Raw genomic sequence first — 20,393 nt, forward strand, 5'->3', positions numbered from 1 at the left:
CGGGGAGGAGGGTTTGGAAAAGGAATTGATTCTTGTACGTGTCCCAGTCAGAAATCAGAAGCTTTTTGGTAGGTGCTGCACCAGCACAGAATAGAAACGTGGGGCTGTCAAAGAGTTTGCTATCTAAACATTGGTCTAGGAACAGAGAACAACAAAACTGGAACTCTCTGTTAATAAAGTGCTGGGGGTCAAGATTAGAGATAGTATAACCACAGTGAGCCAGCCAGCACACGCTTCCTTCCTGCTAGCTCTGCCATGGGAGTGCTACCCTCCAGCCACAGGGCAGGTGACAGTGCTGCATGGCACAGCCAAAACAGTTAAAGCCACCAAGGCTCACAAAGCAAAGTTGTAGGATGCAACTTTCAGGCAAGGTACTTTCTCCAGAGGGCAGGCACGCTTTGTGGAAAAGCATAGCTAATTCTGTTCATGCTTGCTCAAGAAAAGTATGTTCAAAACCGATCAGGCGCACTGAAGGACAGCCAATGCCATCTGGGCAATACTCAAACTGCCACAGAAGGAGGAACTATGGAAATTTATCTTGTCCACCCTAGAAAATGGAGGGCCACATGGAGGCTGTGCATAGAATTGTGTTAGGGGAAGACTGGGGAGAAAAGATGCTTAAAAGATCACTTCAGCACCACCTGGGTGTAAGTGGGTTGGAGAACAAGGGCCGCTGGTGTGTTAGGAGCAGGTCTGCAGCCACTAGGGAAGGGAAATTTGGGGGCAGCCTCCTGAAAGGAGTCAGCGGGAGCAAAAAACCAAACTTGCTCTGAAATAGAGATTGATAAATTTAAGACCGGCATCTTATGATGCAGTTGCCTGTCACTGCAGGGATGCAAACTGAGTGCAGAAGAAACAAGAATATAGTAACAGCTTGATGGCCCATAGCCATGCTGCCAGCAAGCTCACCACCATTAAGTTTATTTTGTGGGCATCAGAGCAAGAGGTGGATCTTGCAAGAAAGAATTTGCAGGAAGGCTCTCATGAAGACCACAGTGGGCAGGCACTAGTCCTGGTGTATCTGGACCGATAAGATGCAAGGTCGGCAACCATCAGCCTCTCTAGCAGCTTGTCCAGCTAGATGGTTCTAGCTACCATCCAGACTGCAGACAGAAGTTCTCTGCTGGAGTCGAGAGCTTTCGTGTTGCAATCCTTTTGTTTAGATCATTTACCCCTCAGGGAAGAAGTACTTCTGTAGTTAGTACAGCACCTAACAGGCTTTTGAACTGGCTCTAGCAAGTGACACATCTAGCAAGATCCCGCCCCCCCCCAACACAAGGACTCTGGAAATGAAGACTCTAATGGCTCATCACACTGGAAAAGAGGTGGAAAAAACACCAGGATATCACCAACAACTGGAGTGAGGTGCAGCTAAGGGGATCATTCCTGAGCAGAGGTGCCCAAAGAGCTTTCCTGCTGTTTCTAGCAGAGAAATTCTCCATAGGTCATGCTTTCCACTACTAATGGCTTTCAAACCAGGACTGTGATTCCCTGGTCACTAAACCATCCTGCTCCACTCATGAAGACAAACTTTGCATTGCCCTCCTCACAAGGAAGCCGCATCTTGAAACAGGCTTCTTGCCTCTGGTTGCTGTCTGCTCTGGGAAGTTCCACCTCCTACAGTTAGGAACCATCCTCCCACCTTCTCCACAAGAAAAGAGCCAGTTAATAATCTGTCCTTATGCTACCATGGGGCTTCAGACAGCTCTGTCCCTTCCTTGAAATTTACGTCCTTTCCCCACTGGAGCTTCCCTGATGCCCTGGCAGAGCAATCACACCTCGGTTTTGCTGTCCTTTTGCTGGACTAGCCAAACCAAGCTGTTCTGGTCTCCTTTTGCAGGACAGGCTCATTGCTGTCCTACCTACATGTACCAAGAGCCTGCTCTGTCCCTCTTGGTTGTCCCCTTTGACCAGGACAACTGGCTTACTGCAGCTGTGACTGCACCTGAACAGCTTGAACACTCCTCTGTCTCCACAGGAAATACCTTATGTGGGACATCCTACTACAGCCAGCTTTGACCTCTCTGCCTTTCAGACTCCCTCATCGTGTGCGGCGTGGCAAGGTGAGGGCAACGGCTCCGGGGGTTAGGGTGGGGGAATAAAGGCCACGACTCCCAGGTTTCATCTCTGGCCTGGCAGCAGGGTTTGGGGTAAGGCATTTCATCTTTCATCCCCTGAGCCTGCAGAAAGCCGGTGCTCGTGTCTTCCTCCTGCACAGGCAGCAGGCACTACCACCCCTGGCCTTTGACTCTCAATGCGCTCATGCTTGCCGTCAGAAATGGTGTTATTACATCATCAACCCCCTTACAATGCCTGAGGTCACTCTGAAGGGAGGTCTTTGTTCCTCTGGTGTAAGGCTTAAGGGTAAATGGTCACCACTACAACACAGGAGGTGGTTGCGGCAGGGAGCCGTCACTGCGGGGCCAGTTACCAGGAGGCCTCTTGGCCGTTGCAGCGGTGTCTTTCCTTTCACGACTAACCGGTGTTTCCAACGGCACCAGGAGTGGATGAGGAGATTTCAACTCTTCCCGATGGGAAACTATGTCGTCCCCTCAGGGGAGGGACGATGTCCCTTCAGGGGATAGCGACCCTTCTGGGGTGGGTTGTTCCCTGAGGGACAGTGACCCTCAGGGGAAGGATATCCCCTCAGGGGCAGTGATCCCTCAGGCGCGGCAGGCCCCGCTGGACCGCAGCCTGCGGCCAGGCCGGGGTGCCGCTACCGCCGGGCTCCAGCGGCGGGCGGCGCTGCCCGCGCCCTGGCGGAAGGCGGCGGGGGGGGGGTAGGGGTGTGTGGGGTGTGGAGGGGCGGGGGACACAGCGCCCCGCAGCGGGGGGCAGTGGCGCCACACGTGCGGGCAGGTGGCGGGCGGAAGGGAGTGGGGGGGGGTGGGGTGGCAGAGGAGGCCGCGCGGGCGCAGGCGCGCGGCGGGAAGGGGCCGGCGGCGGGGCGGGGCGCGGCGCGGCGCGGCCCGGCGGCGCCTGCGTGGCGTGGCGCGGCGAGGCGGGCGCTGACGGCGGGTGGGCGTGGCGCGGTGCGGCGCGCGGCCCTTCCTTCCCTTCCCTGCCCCCCTGGCCGTGCCCGCCGCCGCCCCCACCCCCACCCCCGCCCGCCGCCCAGAAGATGGCGAGCCCGTGCGGGCGGCAGCAGTGCTCCATCGAGAGGCGCGGCGTCCGCCACCAGCTCGATTCGTGGCGACACAAGCTCATTCACTGTGTAGGTGAGGGACGGCGGCGCGGCGGGGAGGCCGGGCCGGGCCCCGCGGCGGCGGCGGCGGCGGCCGCGGGGGGAGGCTCCACCGAGGGGGGGCCGTGAGGCAAGCGGCGCCGCGGCCTGCGGGCCCGCCCCCCTCCCCCCGCCGCCGCCGCCGCCGCGGGCCGCCGTGAGGCGAGCAGCGCCGGGCCGGGCCCCGCCCTTCGCCGGGGAGGGAGCCGGGAGGGGGGTCCTGCCCTGCCCTTTTGTGCGGCCCCTGTCAGCGCCGCGCCCGCTCCTCCCCGCCCGGCCCGGCCGCGGCCCCTTCAAACTTGTTTACGGTGCGGTCGGGGCCGCGCCCGCCGGCGGGGAGCGGTCTGCCTGTCACTGCCCATCCGCCGCCGCGGGAGGCGAGGCGAGCCGGGCCCGGCCCGGCCCGGCCCGCCTGCCCCTGGCCCGCCGCCGTGAGGCGAGGCGAGAGGGAGGGAGGGAGGAAGGGATGGAGGGAGGCCGTGGAGCCGGCGGCGGCGCGCCCGCCCCGCGCCCCAGCGGGGGGAGGCTCGGGGACGGGGGGAGCGCGGTGGCGGGGCCGGCGGAAAGTTGTGGATCGGGGTGCCGGATTGACGCCGTGAATCCGGAGCGGGGCCGCGGGGGTTAAAAGGATGTGTGATTGCTTTTCTCTTCTCCCCCCCCACCCCCACTTTTTTTTTTTTTTTCCCTCCTCCTCTCTTGTGCGCGTTTGTTGTTATGCAGGCTCCTTGCAATCGAGTATTCCGGGGTTTTGAAAAAGAGGTCCCCGACTCCCTTTCATCTCGAGTAACTTTCTTCAGTCAAAATACAGATTTTGCCTTTCTCTCTTTCTCTAGCAAGAATTCGAGGTCTTTTCTGCGGGTCCCCAAATACACATAAATGCCAGCTCTAGGCCAGGAATTCGGTGGGTGTCTGCAAAGACAGTAAAATAGATTTGACAACAGTAGACTGTGAACTTCCAGGGTAATCTTAAAAATCTCTAACCAGAACGCTGGTATGTCTCTTCTTGTTTGGCCTCCTGCTTTTAATTGAGCACAAATCCTCATTTTATTTTTAAATATGCAAATATGGCCATAATCTGCCAGTGACTGCTCAGCGTAGGTAATCTGTAATAACATTCACAGATTCACTTTAGTTCCTGTGTGTAGAGTTAAACCTCTTATTGTCAGTTAGCTCAGCATCCTAGTTCATTATCAGGGATTTGAAACACCATTTTTGGTTACACCAGGAGTTGTAACTGCTGCTGTATATATTTTTAGCTTCATCTAAATGTTTAAATTTCTGTAATATAAAAGTGTGCGCTAGATGCTTGTTAACTCCAGATTAATACGAGCAATTAACTTGTTCTAAGCATAAAGCAATTCAAGGGCAATACATTGCTGAGAAACTCAGACTCTACGCGGAAGTGCTGGGTTTTCTTTCTGTGCAATTATTGATGCTTCTAGATCCAGTTTATGGGGTTTTATTTTGATTCTAGCTTTGCTATGTTAGGAACACGTTGTTGGCTTCCACCTCTGCTTCAACTGGATTTGTTGTACTTCTATCTCCTTGTCTCATCTCCTCTTACCTTGGCTGCTGGGGATCACCTGTTCTAGTCCTTTCTAAACTCCCTACTTGTAGCATGTCATCTTGTCTTCCTGTGGGTCCCTGCTGCTTTGTCATTTGGTCCTTCAGTCCTCCAGCGGAGCTGTCCTGCTGCTCAGAGATTAACCAGATAGCTGTGAGGAGTAAATGTGGAAGGGGGCAAAAAAAAAAAAAAAAAAGGACGACAGTTTCAAAGCTACTGTTGAAGATCTTGTGTTGGGTTGAGGTGCAAGAATTGTGTCTGTTCATTATGCTGCTCTTTGGGAAAATCTTGGGTAGCTAGAGAAGTTTGTGTTATCTACAGACTCAAGAAAAACACTACGTTATTAAAGTTCTTAGCAACCCTTAGTGCTAAAACTTAAAACAAACACCACTGCCACCCCCATTTATACACACCCTGTTCCACTTCCCTAAAGCCATTTAAATTGCCAGCTCCTGGAGAAGTTGCCTTCTCTTCTATCCCTTCCATATCTCTTCCTCGTGCTTAAATTTGTTATACGTTTTGTTCCTCCAAAAGATTTCCCTCTGTGAAAGTCCCTCTGTGTGTGTTTAACAAAAGATAACTGTGAACACTGTTAAGCACAGGCTTGACTGGGATTTTTTTGGAGGTAAAGTACAAAACCATTTAAAAAAATAAATAATAAAGTCCAAAGTGTAACAGTCCTATGCGACTTTTATCTTGATGTTACTATGTTGTAAATAGTTTCAACCTCAAATTGATCAGTTTTATGAGATCTTGGGACCTGCTCTGTTCCTAGTGTGAATTTTACATAAATTGTTAGGTCATACAAATTTGTTGTTACCTTCTTTGGTTTTGATATTTTTTAATAGAATTATTAAAGATTTATTGCACTATCCTAGGATATCCAGCTGAAATTATGCTGTTATCTTAACACCTTTCCTGTCTTTTTAAGCGGGTTTTAACAATGTTCCTTGAGGTTTGGAAGTTGACCTGTTAAATGATGTAACGTTCTGTTTCACCTTGGCCATTTGTAGAAGTCTCTTAAGAATTTGTTCCTGTAATAAATACTGATAGATAAATATGGGGAGGCAGAGTATGGGAAAATCCTTGTTACTTCAGAAATACCCATTCATAGTTCTGAAAGTAAATCTGATGTGTGTGGGATTCTCTGTGTTAGCATCATTCCCTGAAAAGTCATTCTAATACCACACAGTGTGGCAGTCAAAAAATAAAGCCTGTGCTTTGAACTAGTGCATTTGGCAATGAAAATGGCTTAAGTAATTCAATTTTTCCTCTTGTTTCTTGCATCTGCAATAGTCCACTCTGTTGGACTGTGGCTGCATGACAGTTTGTCGGACTAAGCTTGTGCTTTCAGGGGGAGCAAAACCACAGGAGAACTGAAGGACCACCTTTGCCCACAGAGCCAGTTCAGGGGAGCTACGCTAGCAGAAAACATCATGTTTTGGAGGGAGTAGAATAATTTTCTGCTAGTGTAGCTCCCTGAGCTGGTTCACTGTCGGGTCAGGCAAATACCAGTGCTAGCACAAGGAAGAGGGTGAGAATGCATAGCTGGTGGAAAGGAAAAGAATGAGAACGCAGTAGCAGAGATACAGATCATCTTGAGCTGTCAGAGTTGCACCTTCGATTGTGCCAGCGCAGCTTTTTGTGGGAGGTAGCTCAGGGAACTGATCTGGCTTAAACCTTCCTTCCTTGTCATGCATTTCAAGCTCCTTTTTTTGCAGGGGGCGGGGGTGGGAGGTAGCACAGCTGGTGGGGGACAGGTCTGTGCACAGTTCTGTTGATGCAGTGGTGCAGTTGGGGGAGCAGCGTGCCGTGGCCCGGAGGTGGAGGGAAGCGTGGAGAAGGGGAGAGGTGCATCGGGTTGTTGAACCACAGTGTAGGAGGGTAGCAGGAGCGATGCATGGTGTCTTGATGCCCTGGTAGGACTTTGATTCCAGAGACATGATACACTAGGTGATACCTATTTGATGCTGACATGTGCCGTCTGTATCATTCTTGAGTGTTAGCATCTTTCTCAGTGGCCAAAAGCAGATACCTCGGGACAAATGTATGTGGTGATTTTTTTTTTTTTTTTTTTTTCTCTCCCAGCCTCCAGTCACTTGCTGTTCAGGCACTTGCTGAACTGGAAATGGTTGGTAAGATCAGATCAGCTAAGTAATGGGGAGTTTGAGGGAGGAGAGAACCTGCAGATCCCTGAAATTCTCCTGACACCTTTTATACAAGCAGTAATGGCATTGCAATGCTGTGCGGTTACTGGAGTGATAGTTTGAGGTGGTCGCATGCATTTCTACTAGCTGGTGATGCTTGGCCCTTTGTTAAATATTAGCTGTACTCCTAGAGACTCTGACTGAATTACAGCCTGTGTTCAGGGGGTGGGGGCAGGGAGGGAGTGTGTTAGTTCTCTTCAGCAATGATCCTAGGTTTGGGAGCAAAATGATTATTTAAAGGGAAAATCTGCAACATTCACATAAGATTTTCAATCATCTTGAGCTCTGTCAGTGTTTCATTGAGATGCTGCTTAGCTGTTGATTTTACTCTTAAACTGTCAAAATAAGCTGAAGTAATTTTTTGTTGTTGTTTTTGGTTTTCTTATGATCATTGCTGGTGAAATACTGCAACCGAAGTACCTGATCTGTTTCTGTGTACTAATTTGTTGAATAGTGGTGGTCTTCCTTGACCTTAGATACTTAGGACTAAAGCGTGGAACCTGTGGAAGAAATATGATACATCAGGAAGTATTAGAAGCTAATATTAATCAAGAGAAGGTGTATAACAGTTGAATAATTCTGAAATCTTTATTACATTTTCTTATCTTGATTATTGCTTGGGTATAGTTCCAGTCTGTATGTAATATGAATTAGCTGCTGCTTCCAAACAGTTAGCTGTGTTATCTCATTGTTTTGGAAGTAGGCTTGAGTCTCCGACTGTTTAACATAGTTCATGTTCAAAGGGCAGATTGTATTTCTTTGTTCCAAAATGAGATGGATTTTGATGAAAAATAATAGTAAAAAGTAAGTTAAAGTAAGTGCTAAAGTAAAAGTTTAAATGTAGGGCTATTCTAAACTGGTACCAGGTTTAGATATGCCCCCAGCAAATGTCCAAGTGCTACTATTTGCCTTATTTCAACCTGCATGTAATGTATATGCAGCTTGCAGCTTCTTCTATTAATATAAATCCACTGTACAGAAGCTTTATGATATAGTAGCTGAAGACTTGTTCTAGAAGATCTGGTCTACACCCAAACATTTTCGCCTGTTGGCAGAATGGATACAGGGAAGGAGAATTACCCTTTTATGACAAAGTTATGCCAGGAAAAAAAATGAAGCAGCTGTCATTTAAAAATAAAAATCTTTAGTTGTAAGGAGTGAAATTTGCAGCTTGATATTTAGCTTTGCTTGAAATGTGCATGGAAGGATAGTATGCATCTGAATAACAGTAGAAGTTGAACTGCGGGGGATGAATCTAGATCTGTTTCAAATATCTCTTTGGATTCGCTATAAATCACTTCACATTTACCCTTGTTTCCCTATTTGCAAATGAAGAATCACTTCTACCCTGACAGGGACAATGTCAACCAAACAAAAGCATGTTTAAAAAAAAAATCATGATAATCATTTCGTATTATACTGTTTTGAGTTCTAATGGTGGTTGCAACGTGAAACTTCAGACTAGGCCAAATCATTCGGTTTGTTTCACATTTCAACAAAAATATGTTTTAATCTGTGTGAAGTTAATAACTATCACTGCAAGGTGGGAGGTTTCCTTCTTGGGACATATTCATCCTGCAAGAAGTATAGGGGTTTTTGACTTTGAATGTCATCAGCTCTTCGTTAAGAGTTCATCCACTTTTAATAGAACTTCTCAAAATGAATTATGGTATTCCATTCCTTGCATGCAGGAAATAGTCCAAATCCACCTAGATAAAATCTTTGTAGTATTTATATTGAGATATATATACTACAGATTTACAGATCTGTGGTATGGCACCATTTTAAGAGTACCTGAAGGATTGTTCACGTTTTTAAGCCATCTGTGACAGTTTGTGCTGTATCTTGATGATAATCTAAATACTGTTATGTACAGAAATACAATAACTGCACTTTAATTAAGAATGGATGATACACAGTCCCATTTCTTGTGCTCAGTTGTCTAAATCCCTATTGCATAGTACTTAAATGGCTTAATGCTCTGCCATCTTAGGTTATCTTACATCCAGACAAGTACTGTCATGTGTTTTGGTGTTTTTTTGTTTGGTTGTTTTTTCTTTTTTTTTTTTTTTTTCTGAGAACTTATGTTCTTTCATGGCTAATGTAAAATAACAATGAGAATACTTTCTAAAAGTCAGGTTAGGCAAGGTTTGAGGAAAACCAGGCATTTAATAGGATTAAAGAAAGGTAGCCCTGTCATATGGATTGGGATGGAGGGGACACTACTGCAGTATTTTACATGGTACTTTCCAATCCTCTTCCTCACCCTCCATATGTATATATGTTTTCACTCTTAAGAGGAGAAAGCTTTGGTTCTCGAAGGTTACTGGGATGGATGTTTCTAATTCTCTGAGAAATACAAAACTTTTGGGATTTTCTGAGGGCAGGATTAGATGGGATGGCCTGAGCCAATCTAGGTTCTACCTCTGGCCAAAAGGGGTGGTAGTGCTTGTTTTTACTAAACTGACAGAAGGCTCTGCAAAACCAGCTAATCTTCTGGTGATGCTTAATAACCTGAGTCATCCCAGCTAGGAATGGGATGCGCAGGAGAGCTCATCTGAAGCACTCAATGGGATCACGTCTGTGGGGTGAAAGGAAGGGGAGAGGACAGAATGGCCTTCTCCAAAGGCAGGGAGTCTTCTAGTTTGCATCTTCTGTCTTATAACTGCACTACAGGCTGTGGTTGTATTTGACAGCAGCGCTGTCTAAGCAGGCTTAAATAGTCCCCTCTGTGTTGGCACAACTATGTGTGGCAGCTTGGTGAATCGATTCCCTGACTGGACCTGACTGGAAAACAATTTTTTTTTTTTTCCCCTGCAACATCTGCAGAGGATGGAGGGGCAGAGAATGAAGAGTTGAGGCTATTCAACTCATGCACAAATCAAAGTTGTCTTTTGCTGAATAAGTGCTAATTTCTGCATGCATCGTGTTCACTTACAGTAGCACTTCATTGAAGCACTGCTTCATTCTCCCTCATCCTTCAAAGCGCCATGGATTACACCATGCTCTCTCCCTGATAATGAACTGTAGACTTTGCTGTCCCCACCACATTGGATGCTCTCATCCAGTACCTCCATTAATAAGTTGCAACTTTATACCACTTCTCCCCAGTATATCTCTGCAGGCCTCTGGGGTTCCTTGGTTCTCTCTAATATATCCATGTGGCCTCAGCTTCTTTTGGGAAGCAAGAGCTTCAACTTCTTTCTTTTTCTCTTGAAGAATGCTGTACTGTTATTTCTTTGGACATCTTCAAGTCATTTACCTTTTACTTCAGATTTAGTTTGTCTTGTATGCTGTGTAGTATCGTGTGTTGTTTTATGGTGAGTTGACAAAAATCAGCTCTCAAAGCTGAGTAGGATATTTAAGTTACACATCAACACTGCTGGCATGTGAAAGATGAAGTGGAGGTTATAGTGTTTCAACATATCTGCAGGACACCACTTCCTATGTAGTAAAATTGCTATTAGATGATGTCTCCATATGTTTTTTCCACTCCTCTTACAGAGAAGAGAAACGATGGTACTCCTGTTGCATTTTTCCAGAGGCGGCAGCAAAGTGGCTGCACAGGGAAGATTTGCAGGGAGACAAAGGATATTCCTTATGCCCTGAGGACCATGATATTTTATGGGAGGCAGAAAAGAGGACTGGACAAGAGCCTAGTATTCATTAACAAAGGAAGCTTTCAGAAGCTGAATCCAGCAGTGTGGAAAGACATCAGAGGCCACCAGGCAATCTTAACTCTTCAGTTGAGTTTACTAATGAAAAATTTCCTGGTTCTCTTTGAACATTTTTTGTGTACATACAGGTGTTTCAATATCTAGTGGGAGAGAATTGTGTAGATGAGTCTGTCTAATGTGGTCTTTCACCTTCCTCTGCTGTGACTAGATCAGGGTGGTGGTCGTGTTTCGAAAGTGGAGTAACTGACAGAGTAGGAAGAGGAACAGGTAGTCAAGCTACAGAGTTCTTCATTTCTTGTTTCTTTGGTTATGCTGACAAAGGGATGTGAAAGTTTCAGCCCACAGCCTGCAATTCCCCACCCTAGTACATCCAGGCTGGTGCATAATACTAATGCCCTGTTCTCCTAAGCACATAGCTGTGTCAGTCATTAGGCTGTAGCAATGTGCTGTTTGGTTCCCTTTGCTACTGTATTTATGTTACAGCCGACAGCTTACTATGTTACCTGTGTAATAGGCTTGGAGTTCAGCCTCCTGCCTTGCAAGGACAGGCTAGTTCTGCAGTTGTTCACCTCTCCGCAGCAACTCATATGCACGAAGCTCTTATGAACCCTGCACTTAATGTGCAGGCAGCTATGTGGGTCAGTTTTGAAACTTCATCATGGGATAGTCACAGATTAGTTGGAGTAATGTGCTTGTACGCTTAAGCCAGGGAGTCTTGTGGCCAGAAGAACTCTCTCTTAGCCTGTGCCTTGTTTCCTGCAATCTTGAGCTTAAGAAATATATAAATATTTGGGATACACAAAATGGGTTGTGATTAGACCTTACTGGCTTTGTTTAAATGCTGATAGCAAAGTGGCTTGCTTGGCTCTTGGCTTATTTGGCAGTTATTTTCTCCTTTTTGTGAACGAGTTAGAGATAAGCTAGTATTACAGCAAACCTTGTCTCAAGTTTGGTCATCTCCTCGGTTTAGATTTGTAACTGTGGCAAAAATGATGCTTTCTAGGTGATGCTTTATCATAATCTCTAGATGCATTTCTGAAAATGTGCCATTGTATTCTTTGTGTGAAAAAAACTTTTTGCACAGGTGGACACTTGATAACTTCCATTTTGCCCTGCAAAAGTAAGAGTATAGAAAAGTGTGGAGGTAACTTCCTTTTCTGACCTAAGAAAACTTAAAAGCAATCTTCTCAAAGCAAGTATTCCACTTACATCCTTCAGAAAAGGAGGAGCGTAGCTACCTTATCCCTAGCTTTCCCTTTTATGTTTTGAAGTGATTAGTGAAACTGAAGTTTAACGATACTATAATCTCTCTTTTTGGGTTTCTCACAAACATCTTGCTTATTTTTTATGGAAAAAATGGTCATTTGATAGTCTTCACTTCCAAAATAGGCAGCAGGGAAAACTTCTCTTGGAAACTTCTTTTCTGCACTTTTGCTTCAATGATCGTTTTTTGATCTAATTGACCTCACTGCTAAGTATGGGGAGTGCCCCTTGCTGGTTTTAAATGTCCTTTGGAAAAGTTTTACTCCAATTCAACTGGAAGTGGAATGTTTCACTGACCTCAGTGGGTAACGTACATCTGCGTACTGTAGCTTACTAGCTTTCAAAATAGTACAAGATTGAGTGAAGGACAGAAAAGTGTGAGGGGAAAAACTAAGTGTGAAATGTTAGTTATGTGTAGATTTAGATGAGCATCCATACTTCAAAATGTTTTGTGTAAGACAGGTGTACGGAGCCTTTGTAAAAATGAAATGTCAAAGTCTCTTGGAGGATGAAAAAGTAACTTTTTCCCTGAAACGTTTCCCATGAATGTTTAGGTTATTCTAACTTACACTTAGGGAACAAAATTATAGCAACTGTAACGTTAATTTTGGTATTTCTGACTAAATGCTTAACTACTGTCTGCACATTTCTCCTGGTTTTTATGCTTTTCTGTCCTCCTTGTCATCCTATGCATTCATACAAAGTAATAAAAATGTAATCATCTGGAACTGTATGGTAAGATGCTATGAGAACCTAGTTATCATATCGTACAGGAATATTTTTGAACACTTTTCACAAAATCTAATCCCTTGGACTTGCCTCTGCAATTTTTCTTTAGAGATGCACAGTGATTTGGGAGTGAACAGCTTCAGTCTCAGTTGAGACAGGCCATGTGGAGGTCCATTTTGTGTATGATCTTTTGAATTCAACAGGAGTACTGTATTTATCTCTTGAACGAGCCTAACACGTTGAGAGAAAAACTGTGTTTTGCCAGGGCTCTTTTAAATCAGTGGTTTTCAACCTAGAGTTGGCAAGAAGCAACTGTGGAAAAACAAGCGTATTGCCAATAGTTTAAATTGCGTGGGGTCTTTATGCTTTTTGGGAGCCCGCAGTTTGAAAATTACTGCTCTAAATGATTTGTAAACAAGGGCTGTTTTTCCTTTCCAAAGTGGCTGTAGGTGTTAAGGAGTATGAGCTGATATTTAGTCATCTATTAGATTAGGATTGAGTTTTATCTTTCCTTTCTTTTTCTCATACCTAACTATTTAAAAGCGTAATTTATCAAGAAATGGATCTCACGAAGGAGACTAACCCTGGAAAACTTCAACTTGAAAGCTAACTTCTGGAAAAAGGTTAGAGTGGCGTTAAGTAGGTGCTACACTCCCTATACTCAGGGCTTCTGGTTTTTTCCCTTCCAAGAACCTTGCTGTGAAGGCCAAACTCCTGCTACAGAGTTTGTGTTGGATCTAAAGATTTCATTAGTGCTCCTCCCTTACATGGTGGTGAAGGGAACTTTGAATACACAGGCTTGAGTGTAAACTGGTGTAGTCTCTGTGCCGTGCATTGGCAGGTACCCTGAAACAACAGGTAAATCTCCTTTCTGATCTCAAGAGGACATGGTTTTATTTATTTTAATGCCTAGAAGGTATTTAAAGTATGGAACGGACACTAAGCTGTTTGGTAGTCCCTAGGTGGGCTGTTCTGGATATCAAAGCCCAAATAGTCTCCATCCTGACCACTCTTCCAGCTCACTCTGTTTTACTGGAACCCTAGCTGAGGTCACAGACTGAGCGTGCTAACAGTACAAAATTGAATATAGAGTTCAGAGGTTATTCTACTCAACAAGTTACTCAGTTTCAAATCAGATTAAAAATTGACTTCGTAAGTTAAAGATGTTGCGGAACTGTAGCCTCCTTTGCCATGGAGGCTGCACTCCTTGCCTATAACAAACAGATTGGTTCTTGTTCCTAAATCATCTGTTTGCCTGTGACTAATCTTGAATTCGTATCTTCCTGCTGCTTGTACTTTGAACTGAATTCTGTGCTCCAAATAAGAACAGCAGATAGGGCTTTATATTTTCTCAAGCCCTTGTAGCCCAAGGACTGCTCCTGCCCCTAGGATAGGAAATGCCTTATGCAGCTTTAAATATAATGGGAGATGGTGTTGGGGAATGCATGTAGGGAGAAGTCAATCACAGCTGCTTTGGTCTACTTACTGGCATGTTGATGAACTTTAGCAGCTAAATGCACTTGTGATGACACCTCACAAACTTCAGAAAGTAAGCAGTTATTTTTGGAAACTTTTTTACTTCAGGACTAAAACTACTAAACCTACTTTTTAAAAAAAAAAAGTCTATGCAAAAACACTAGTTCCCAAGAAACCAGCACCTTCTGCTTGTCATGCTCATGGGCATTTCAGCATCCTAACCCTCAGTCCTGTTTGATGTTCTTTCCTCTCTGTCCTTCTGCTAGTATCTGGAACTTGGAGAGCTTTCCATTGCTGTAAGGGAGGAGGAATGGTTCTTTCATATTCAATTTGGGGAAAGAGACAAGTGATTCTCTGATCTCATCTTTAAGGCAGATAGATCTTTGCTCTCAGCATGCCATGGTGCTGTCTAGGAGGGTTTTCATGATTCTGCCTGTAAGCAGCAGACAGAGCTAATTTCAGAGCTGGTTTGTCCTGGCAGATTTACAGGGTTAAGAGTGCTGAATTTATTGCATAGTTTCGAGGTTCTGTTGGTAGTGACAAAACTTTCTTTAAAAAAAAAAAAAAAATTTCTTGCTCTGCTGATTTGCTGCCCCATAGTTTTGCCAGTGCAGCTATATCAGGGTCTTGAAGTGTTTGTAAGCTGGGTCTTGAAGTCAAGGTTTGATAAGCCTTGGCTTTAGTGAGAGGTCCTAGGTTAGGCTAAGTAGGGTGCATGGGACCTTAGTTGTGAATGGGCTGAAACGAAAGCCATGGATGTGGGTATGTGGAGGAATCTGCACAAGTGGTGTCCCTGTGCCTCTGAACTACAAACTTGTCAATTTGCAGTGGTTGTGAAAAGGCACTGGTGCCTGCTGGAGCAGCTGCTGGTTAGGTGTGACAAGTGAGGCATTCCTGTAGACAAATTCCTTCTTTCTGTCAGCATGGCAGCCAGCGTGCAAATGGGTTTTGGCTGTTAGTGCAATAACTAGCTCGCTCTCTGCTGTCAGTCCACGCTCAGTGTGGGGTTGGGGGCTAAAGCTGAATGAGTCAGATGGTCTTGGGAGTATGATCTTTCACTTCAGGTGGCCTCACAGAAGGTCTAAGCTTACTCTCATTTTTAAAATGACATGGAAAATACTTTTCCCTAGGCTTTCAATCTCCTTGGTAATGCATTCTTTTACTCAGGTGACTCCTCCCTGTTAGCTCAGTCTGAGGGGAGGTAGACAAGATAGAACTGACTATGAGCTAACAGGACATCATAGCCTTGAAATATCCCAGGAGTCTTTCCTCTTGGAACCAGTGAAGGAAAATGAATATCTCTCTAAAACTAGGTCTCTTTTGAAACTCCAGATTTAGCGTAAATGAGGTCTTCACAAAGAATGCTTTTAGAAAAAGAGATGGTAAACTTTAATAGCTGTATAATTACTTGCCTGTTTGAATCTACTGATAGAATGTAAAGGTGCATCTAAAAATTTAAAAGTTTTTGTTGTTCTGCCTCTGGATTAAGCTGGCTGTAGGTGCCATTCTAAATGGTATAGTTAGTTTGGTTGAGAGAGATTTCTGTGAAGTCCAGGTCAACCAGAGCAATGAAATATGTTTTGCATAAAAATATAGTCTTAAATAGATGTCTCTGGTTGTGTGGTGGTTGGGTTTTTTGTTTTGGGAATTTTTGGGGGTGTGGGGTGTGGGGTTTTTTTGTTTGTTTTTTGATGGGGTGGGGATAAGCATAACTAAGAGACCTGTCTGATGAGAAATCATGGCTATTTAGTTTTAAGGTACTGGAACGACAGTCTAGACTCTTGATAGTCTTCCAAATACATCTTAAAGTATTTTTGGGAAATGGAAAAAATATTTTCTATTCTAGGTGAAAAACAATTTCAGGTAAGTACCTGTCATCTTCCCATGAGAGAGGAAAAAAATACATTCTTTTGAAGCCTTTGCTTATTAAAGTTCTAGCGTGAAACTTGGGGGATAGTGTTTAGGGAGAGACTGGTGGGAGAAGGCAGGCAGATTCTGTGATTTGGGGTTTTTTTTGTTTTGTTTCTAAGCTTAGAAAAGCAAATAGAAGTTACTTGGAAAAAGCTATTCTAAAAGCTTATTGTTTTCAATTAATGCATTAAGGGTTAGGACAGCATAGAGATTTCCCTAGATAGGTTCTCTGGTGAATCTTTCTTTTAAGGAAATCAACGTGAGAAAATGGTCCTCAAGAATATTTAATAGAACCACTGTTGGCTTTTGAGCCATGAGTTATTCTTTTTCCAGAATAAAGTTAAACATTATGCTATCTATTTTTTTTAACTGTATTGCATCACAGTAATGTAAGCAAGTTGGTAAGGATTACAATTTCCAGAGAGATATGAAATTTTTCTCTGTGCAAAACCACTATTTTAGTGGAAGATATTCAAACATTGATTATAGTTTATGTATCTTAAACTTGATATCTAATGTGTGTAGAAGATGCTACAGGAAACATTCCATAGATGTTTTTTTTCCCTTTTAAATAAAGGAGAGGTTATGCTGGAGCAACTGTAATAAAGCAGTTTGCCCTGACTTTGAAGAAACTCCAAGTCCACCTACAGACCTTGCCAAACTGTGCAAATTTGTGTTGCATTCGTAGTAGGTACAGGTTTGGGCAGTAACTCTGATGGTAATTTCTGGGAAATCACAATTTTAGACCATTTAACCTAAATGAGCAGTATGGGAGAGAACAGTTGTTTAATACTGGCCAATATAGAAGATCCTTCAGGAAAGGTCTTGGTTCCACCACAGGAAAACAGAATACATATCCAAGGGATGCATAGCAGTCAAAGTGAATTTTCTTGTAAAAACACAGTTCATGGTTACACAGTAGTTTTTAATCTAGTGAAGATTTAAAATGCTGCAGAGAAGGGTGATCATACCACCCCCTCTGTGCTGGTGCCCTCACTTTGTGTGGTTGCATGGTGCGTTGGATCAGGGAACTGATCCCTGAACCTTCTTGTCCTGTTACTGTGCAAATGCAGGATGAGTGAACATCTCGGGGGGGGGGGGGGGGGGGGGGGGGATGAGTGGGATCAGCCCTTTCAGTGAAGAGGTGGATTTATCATGGATTAAAGTGCCAGGTGATCAGTAATTGTAACTTCAAAACATTGAAGACATGCTGCAGAGTGGACTTTCCTGTCTACAGTAACCTTCAGTTTTCAGTAATCTGTCTTCTAGTAACTTGAGATAAGTGAGTTGTGGAATTTTGAGTCGTCTTATTCTGCTTCTCGTAACTAACAATTTACACAGTGTATTTTAAAGTCATACATTTTACATGTGCATGCATTTTACTGCTGTTTAATTTTTTCCCCTTCTTTAAAGCACTTGAGTCAGTCAAGCCTCATTCTACTCTTGACGCTGCCTTCCTAGTGAATGTGCCTTGAGTTACAGTATGTTTCCACTGAGTAGATAAAAATCTTTTATCCAATGTTTGCTTCTTAAACTATCAGAAAATTACAGATAAACTGATGCTGTAATGGAGACATTAGGATCACCACTAGTTGCTGTCAGCAAAAGGTGGTTTCCAGAGATCAAAACAACTGAATCTATCTTTATATCCCCTAGTAGGGTTGTCATAGGTATTTCTTGGTTCTGGTTCCTGCAGCATAATGGTAGTCTTGATTCTTCTCCTTTTGCATTAGAGTCAGCACACTTGTGAATGTTAGCCTAAAGGAAGGGTTTACTGTTTACCTGTTGGAGTGATCTGAATGTTTGGGCTTTAAGGAAATGACAACAATCCCTGCAAGGGTACCCTACACCTTTAGGTTTATGATGCCAATTGGAGAGATGGGCCAGTGCTGAAACAGCTTGTTTAGGGGCAGTGTTCTCCCAAATGTTGGAGTAGATTTCTAGCCATGGGAACCTCCTGAGGATAGCTGACCCCTCATGACACCAGACCCTGTGAAGCATTCTTGTTTTAGTTCAGTATCTTCCCTTTTTACTGAGAAATAATCCCTACCACAGAGGATCCATGGGTTGATTACAAGATGTATGAGTTGAGCAGGTTTGGACTGGGCTTTCTACGTTGTCAGCCAGTCAGGATGCATATTCATCATGGCTACTGGTTTAGGGATTTTGCCTTTACACAAGGTTGAAAGTTGTCACATGGCTTGCTTCCAAACAGGAGTCACCAGGGCAAAAAAAAAACAGGTAGAGCTAAGGGCAGCTCAGCACTTGTGCTGAATTCATCTGCTGAGGTTTGTCAGCCAGCAACTCTGACAGTTGACCAAGGAGCGCAACAAGGCTATGTCAGACCAGCACAGCATTCGGGCGAGAGAACTGGAATAAGAACCATTCCCAGAACACATCTGTTTGCTCATTCAGCAGTAGATCCCTCTCCCTTCCATTGGAGCTTTGTCATCTGTGTGGTGGCCTCTCCTGCAGGAGCATGGATCTGGGCTGCTCCTGCGTGTCTTGTCTGTTCTCAGCAGCACACTGTGCAAAAACCTGTGCAGCACACAGTATTGTTGACTCCAGCTCCTTTCTGTTCTAATAGGCCTTGATTCTCCAGCATCTTCACTGTAATGCACGTCTCCCGTGCTTTTCGTTTACAAGGAGTCCAAGACAGTTATACATCTAACAAATTAGAGTAAGTGCATGTTATGTTCTTGAACAGTCTCTTAAGCAGTAGCTACACTTCTGGTTCCTAAGCAGATGTACTCTGGGATTTGCTGGGCATGCTTTTCATGATGGTATTGTTTAAGGTGAGCCCTTGTGTGGCCACTTACACTTTACCCTTATTGGAACTGGGATTCTGGGCTAGTTAAAACTTTGGCTTAATCCTCAACAGCCATTTGTATGCAAGGTGAACTTGCAGAAGTTAAGTTTTTTAAAAAAAAAAAAAAAAAAAGGTGGGCACAAATAGTTTGTCCTGTCCCTTATGCAGTCACATGAACTTGCAGTAGCGTAGCTGATGGAGCGCAGGGGTAGGAATGAGTGATGGAGCAGAGAAGGGAAGGGCTGCAAAACCTGCTATTACTGCTGAAGAATATGCTTGTGAGACTGCTTTGAATCCGTAGCCTTGATTGGAGTTTGCCTCCACAAGTTTTGCCTCATGCTAGCACTTATCTTTTGAAAGGGGCAAAAGATTACATAGATAGTTTGCCAATGTCCCCTGGTGCAAAAAAGCAAAGATAATTTTTGCTGTGTCCAAAGCCTCACACCTTCCTAAAATACATAGAGTTCTTCAATGAGATGATGTGGTTCTCAGTTCTGTGCTGGCCCTATAGTTTGAACTACTTTCAAGTGGTACTACAACACCCTTAAAAGCTGTGTTTCATGTGCCTTTGGCGTGAGGGATGCCTGGGAATCTGTCATTTGAATCTCTATTGAAATATGCAGGACTAACCACGCTCTGTCAAAGATGAGGCAGACTGGTAGGAACTGTTTCTTTGTTCTTGCCATCACACCGCAAGCAGAAGCTGTAGATGTTCATAGCATGACTTATTTCAGAAATCACGTAGCTTAGCGGTTGTCAAGAGGAGGGAAAACCTTCAGTCTCCTGTTTTCATGTGGTGATGATATGCATAAACTGAAGCCTCCATGCTGGAGCTTGTCCTAAGATTCAGCAGAAAGATGGCTTCTATTAAAAGACTTTTTGCAGTTTTTTCATTTCCTTTTTGATCTGTGGACTGCCCTGAGTATAAAGCATCTACATAGTTGCCTCACTGAAGCCTTGTTATTGAGAGTAACAAATCCTGTGAAATTAGCCTATTCTGTTAATTTCGGGATGAAGCAGAATAAATGGTGGTTAGTTTGTGCCTGGAAGCCTTTCTGAAGGACAAAAGCTTGACAATCCTTGGAGATGTGTGCTGGTTACTTGAACTTCTGCATTTATATTTATGTGGCTGCTGGGGGTGGGAATCCTCTTGTAGCCTTTCTAAAGGTAGAGTCAGTTCTTTCCTCCTGTTGCCTTTGTCTTTAAAGCTGGATAGTGCAGACATCTACCGTGATGGATGAGTGGATGTCATTCTCAGGAAAGTAACTTTAAGGCAAAAGTAACGGGTAAGGGTTTGGGGTTTTTTTTTCCCCCTTTTTTTCTTTTTTTTTGTTTGTGTTTTTTGGTTTGTGGGTTGTTTTTTTTTTTTTTTGTGGTTGAACTAGCTGTTTTGGTTTCTATTCTCAAGGAACACATGAATAAATCGGAACAATACAAGGTTGAGTTGCACCTGTAAAAATGGATTCGTTTTGTTCGCTTCCTCCTGTTCTGCACAAAACCACGAGCAGTAGAAGTACTGGAAGAACCTGCTGCG

The 20,393-nt window shown here is 44.2% G+C and overlaps 1 protein-coding gene across 13 annotated transcripts in view; it reads left to right on the forward strand.

Annotated features, from left to right (window-relative positions):
- The first annotated feature begins 3,025 nt into the window (after positions 1 to 3,025).
- Positions 3,026 to 20,393, forward strand: part of LCOR (ligand dependent nuclear receptor corepressor) — an 88,996-nt gene continuing 71,628 nt past the window's right edge. For 4 of the 13 annotated variants that reach the window (XM_075758117.1, XM_075758124.1, XM_075758126.1 and 1 more), the window contains exon 1: positions 3,091 to 3,214. Coding sequence is in view for 3 of the 13 variants with exons in the window: in XM_075758119.1 (XP_075614234.1) it covers positions 3,122 to 3,218 (97 nt within the window). In the remaining 10 variants the exon portion in view is untranslated. Of the gene's footprint in view, positions 3,219 to 20,393 lie in introns of all 13 variants that reach the window. The other 9 variants (XM_075758119.1, XM_075758130.1, XM_075758123.1 and 6 more) reach the window with 8 other exon arrangements.

The sequence above is a fragment of the Balearica regulorum genome, chromosome 7, assembly GCF_011004875.1.
Source record: "Balearica regulorum gibbericeps isolate bBalReg1 chromosome 7, bBalReg1.pri, whole genome shotgun sequence".
Taxonomy (NCBI): Eukaryota; Metazoa; Chordata; class Aves; order Gruiformes; family Gruidae; genus Balearica; species Balearica regulorum.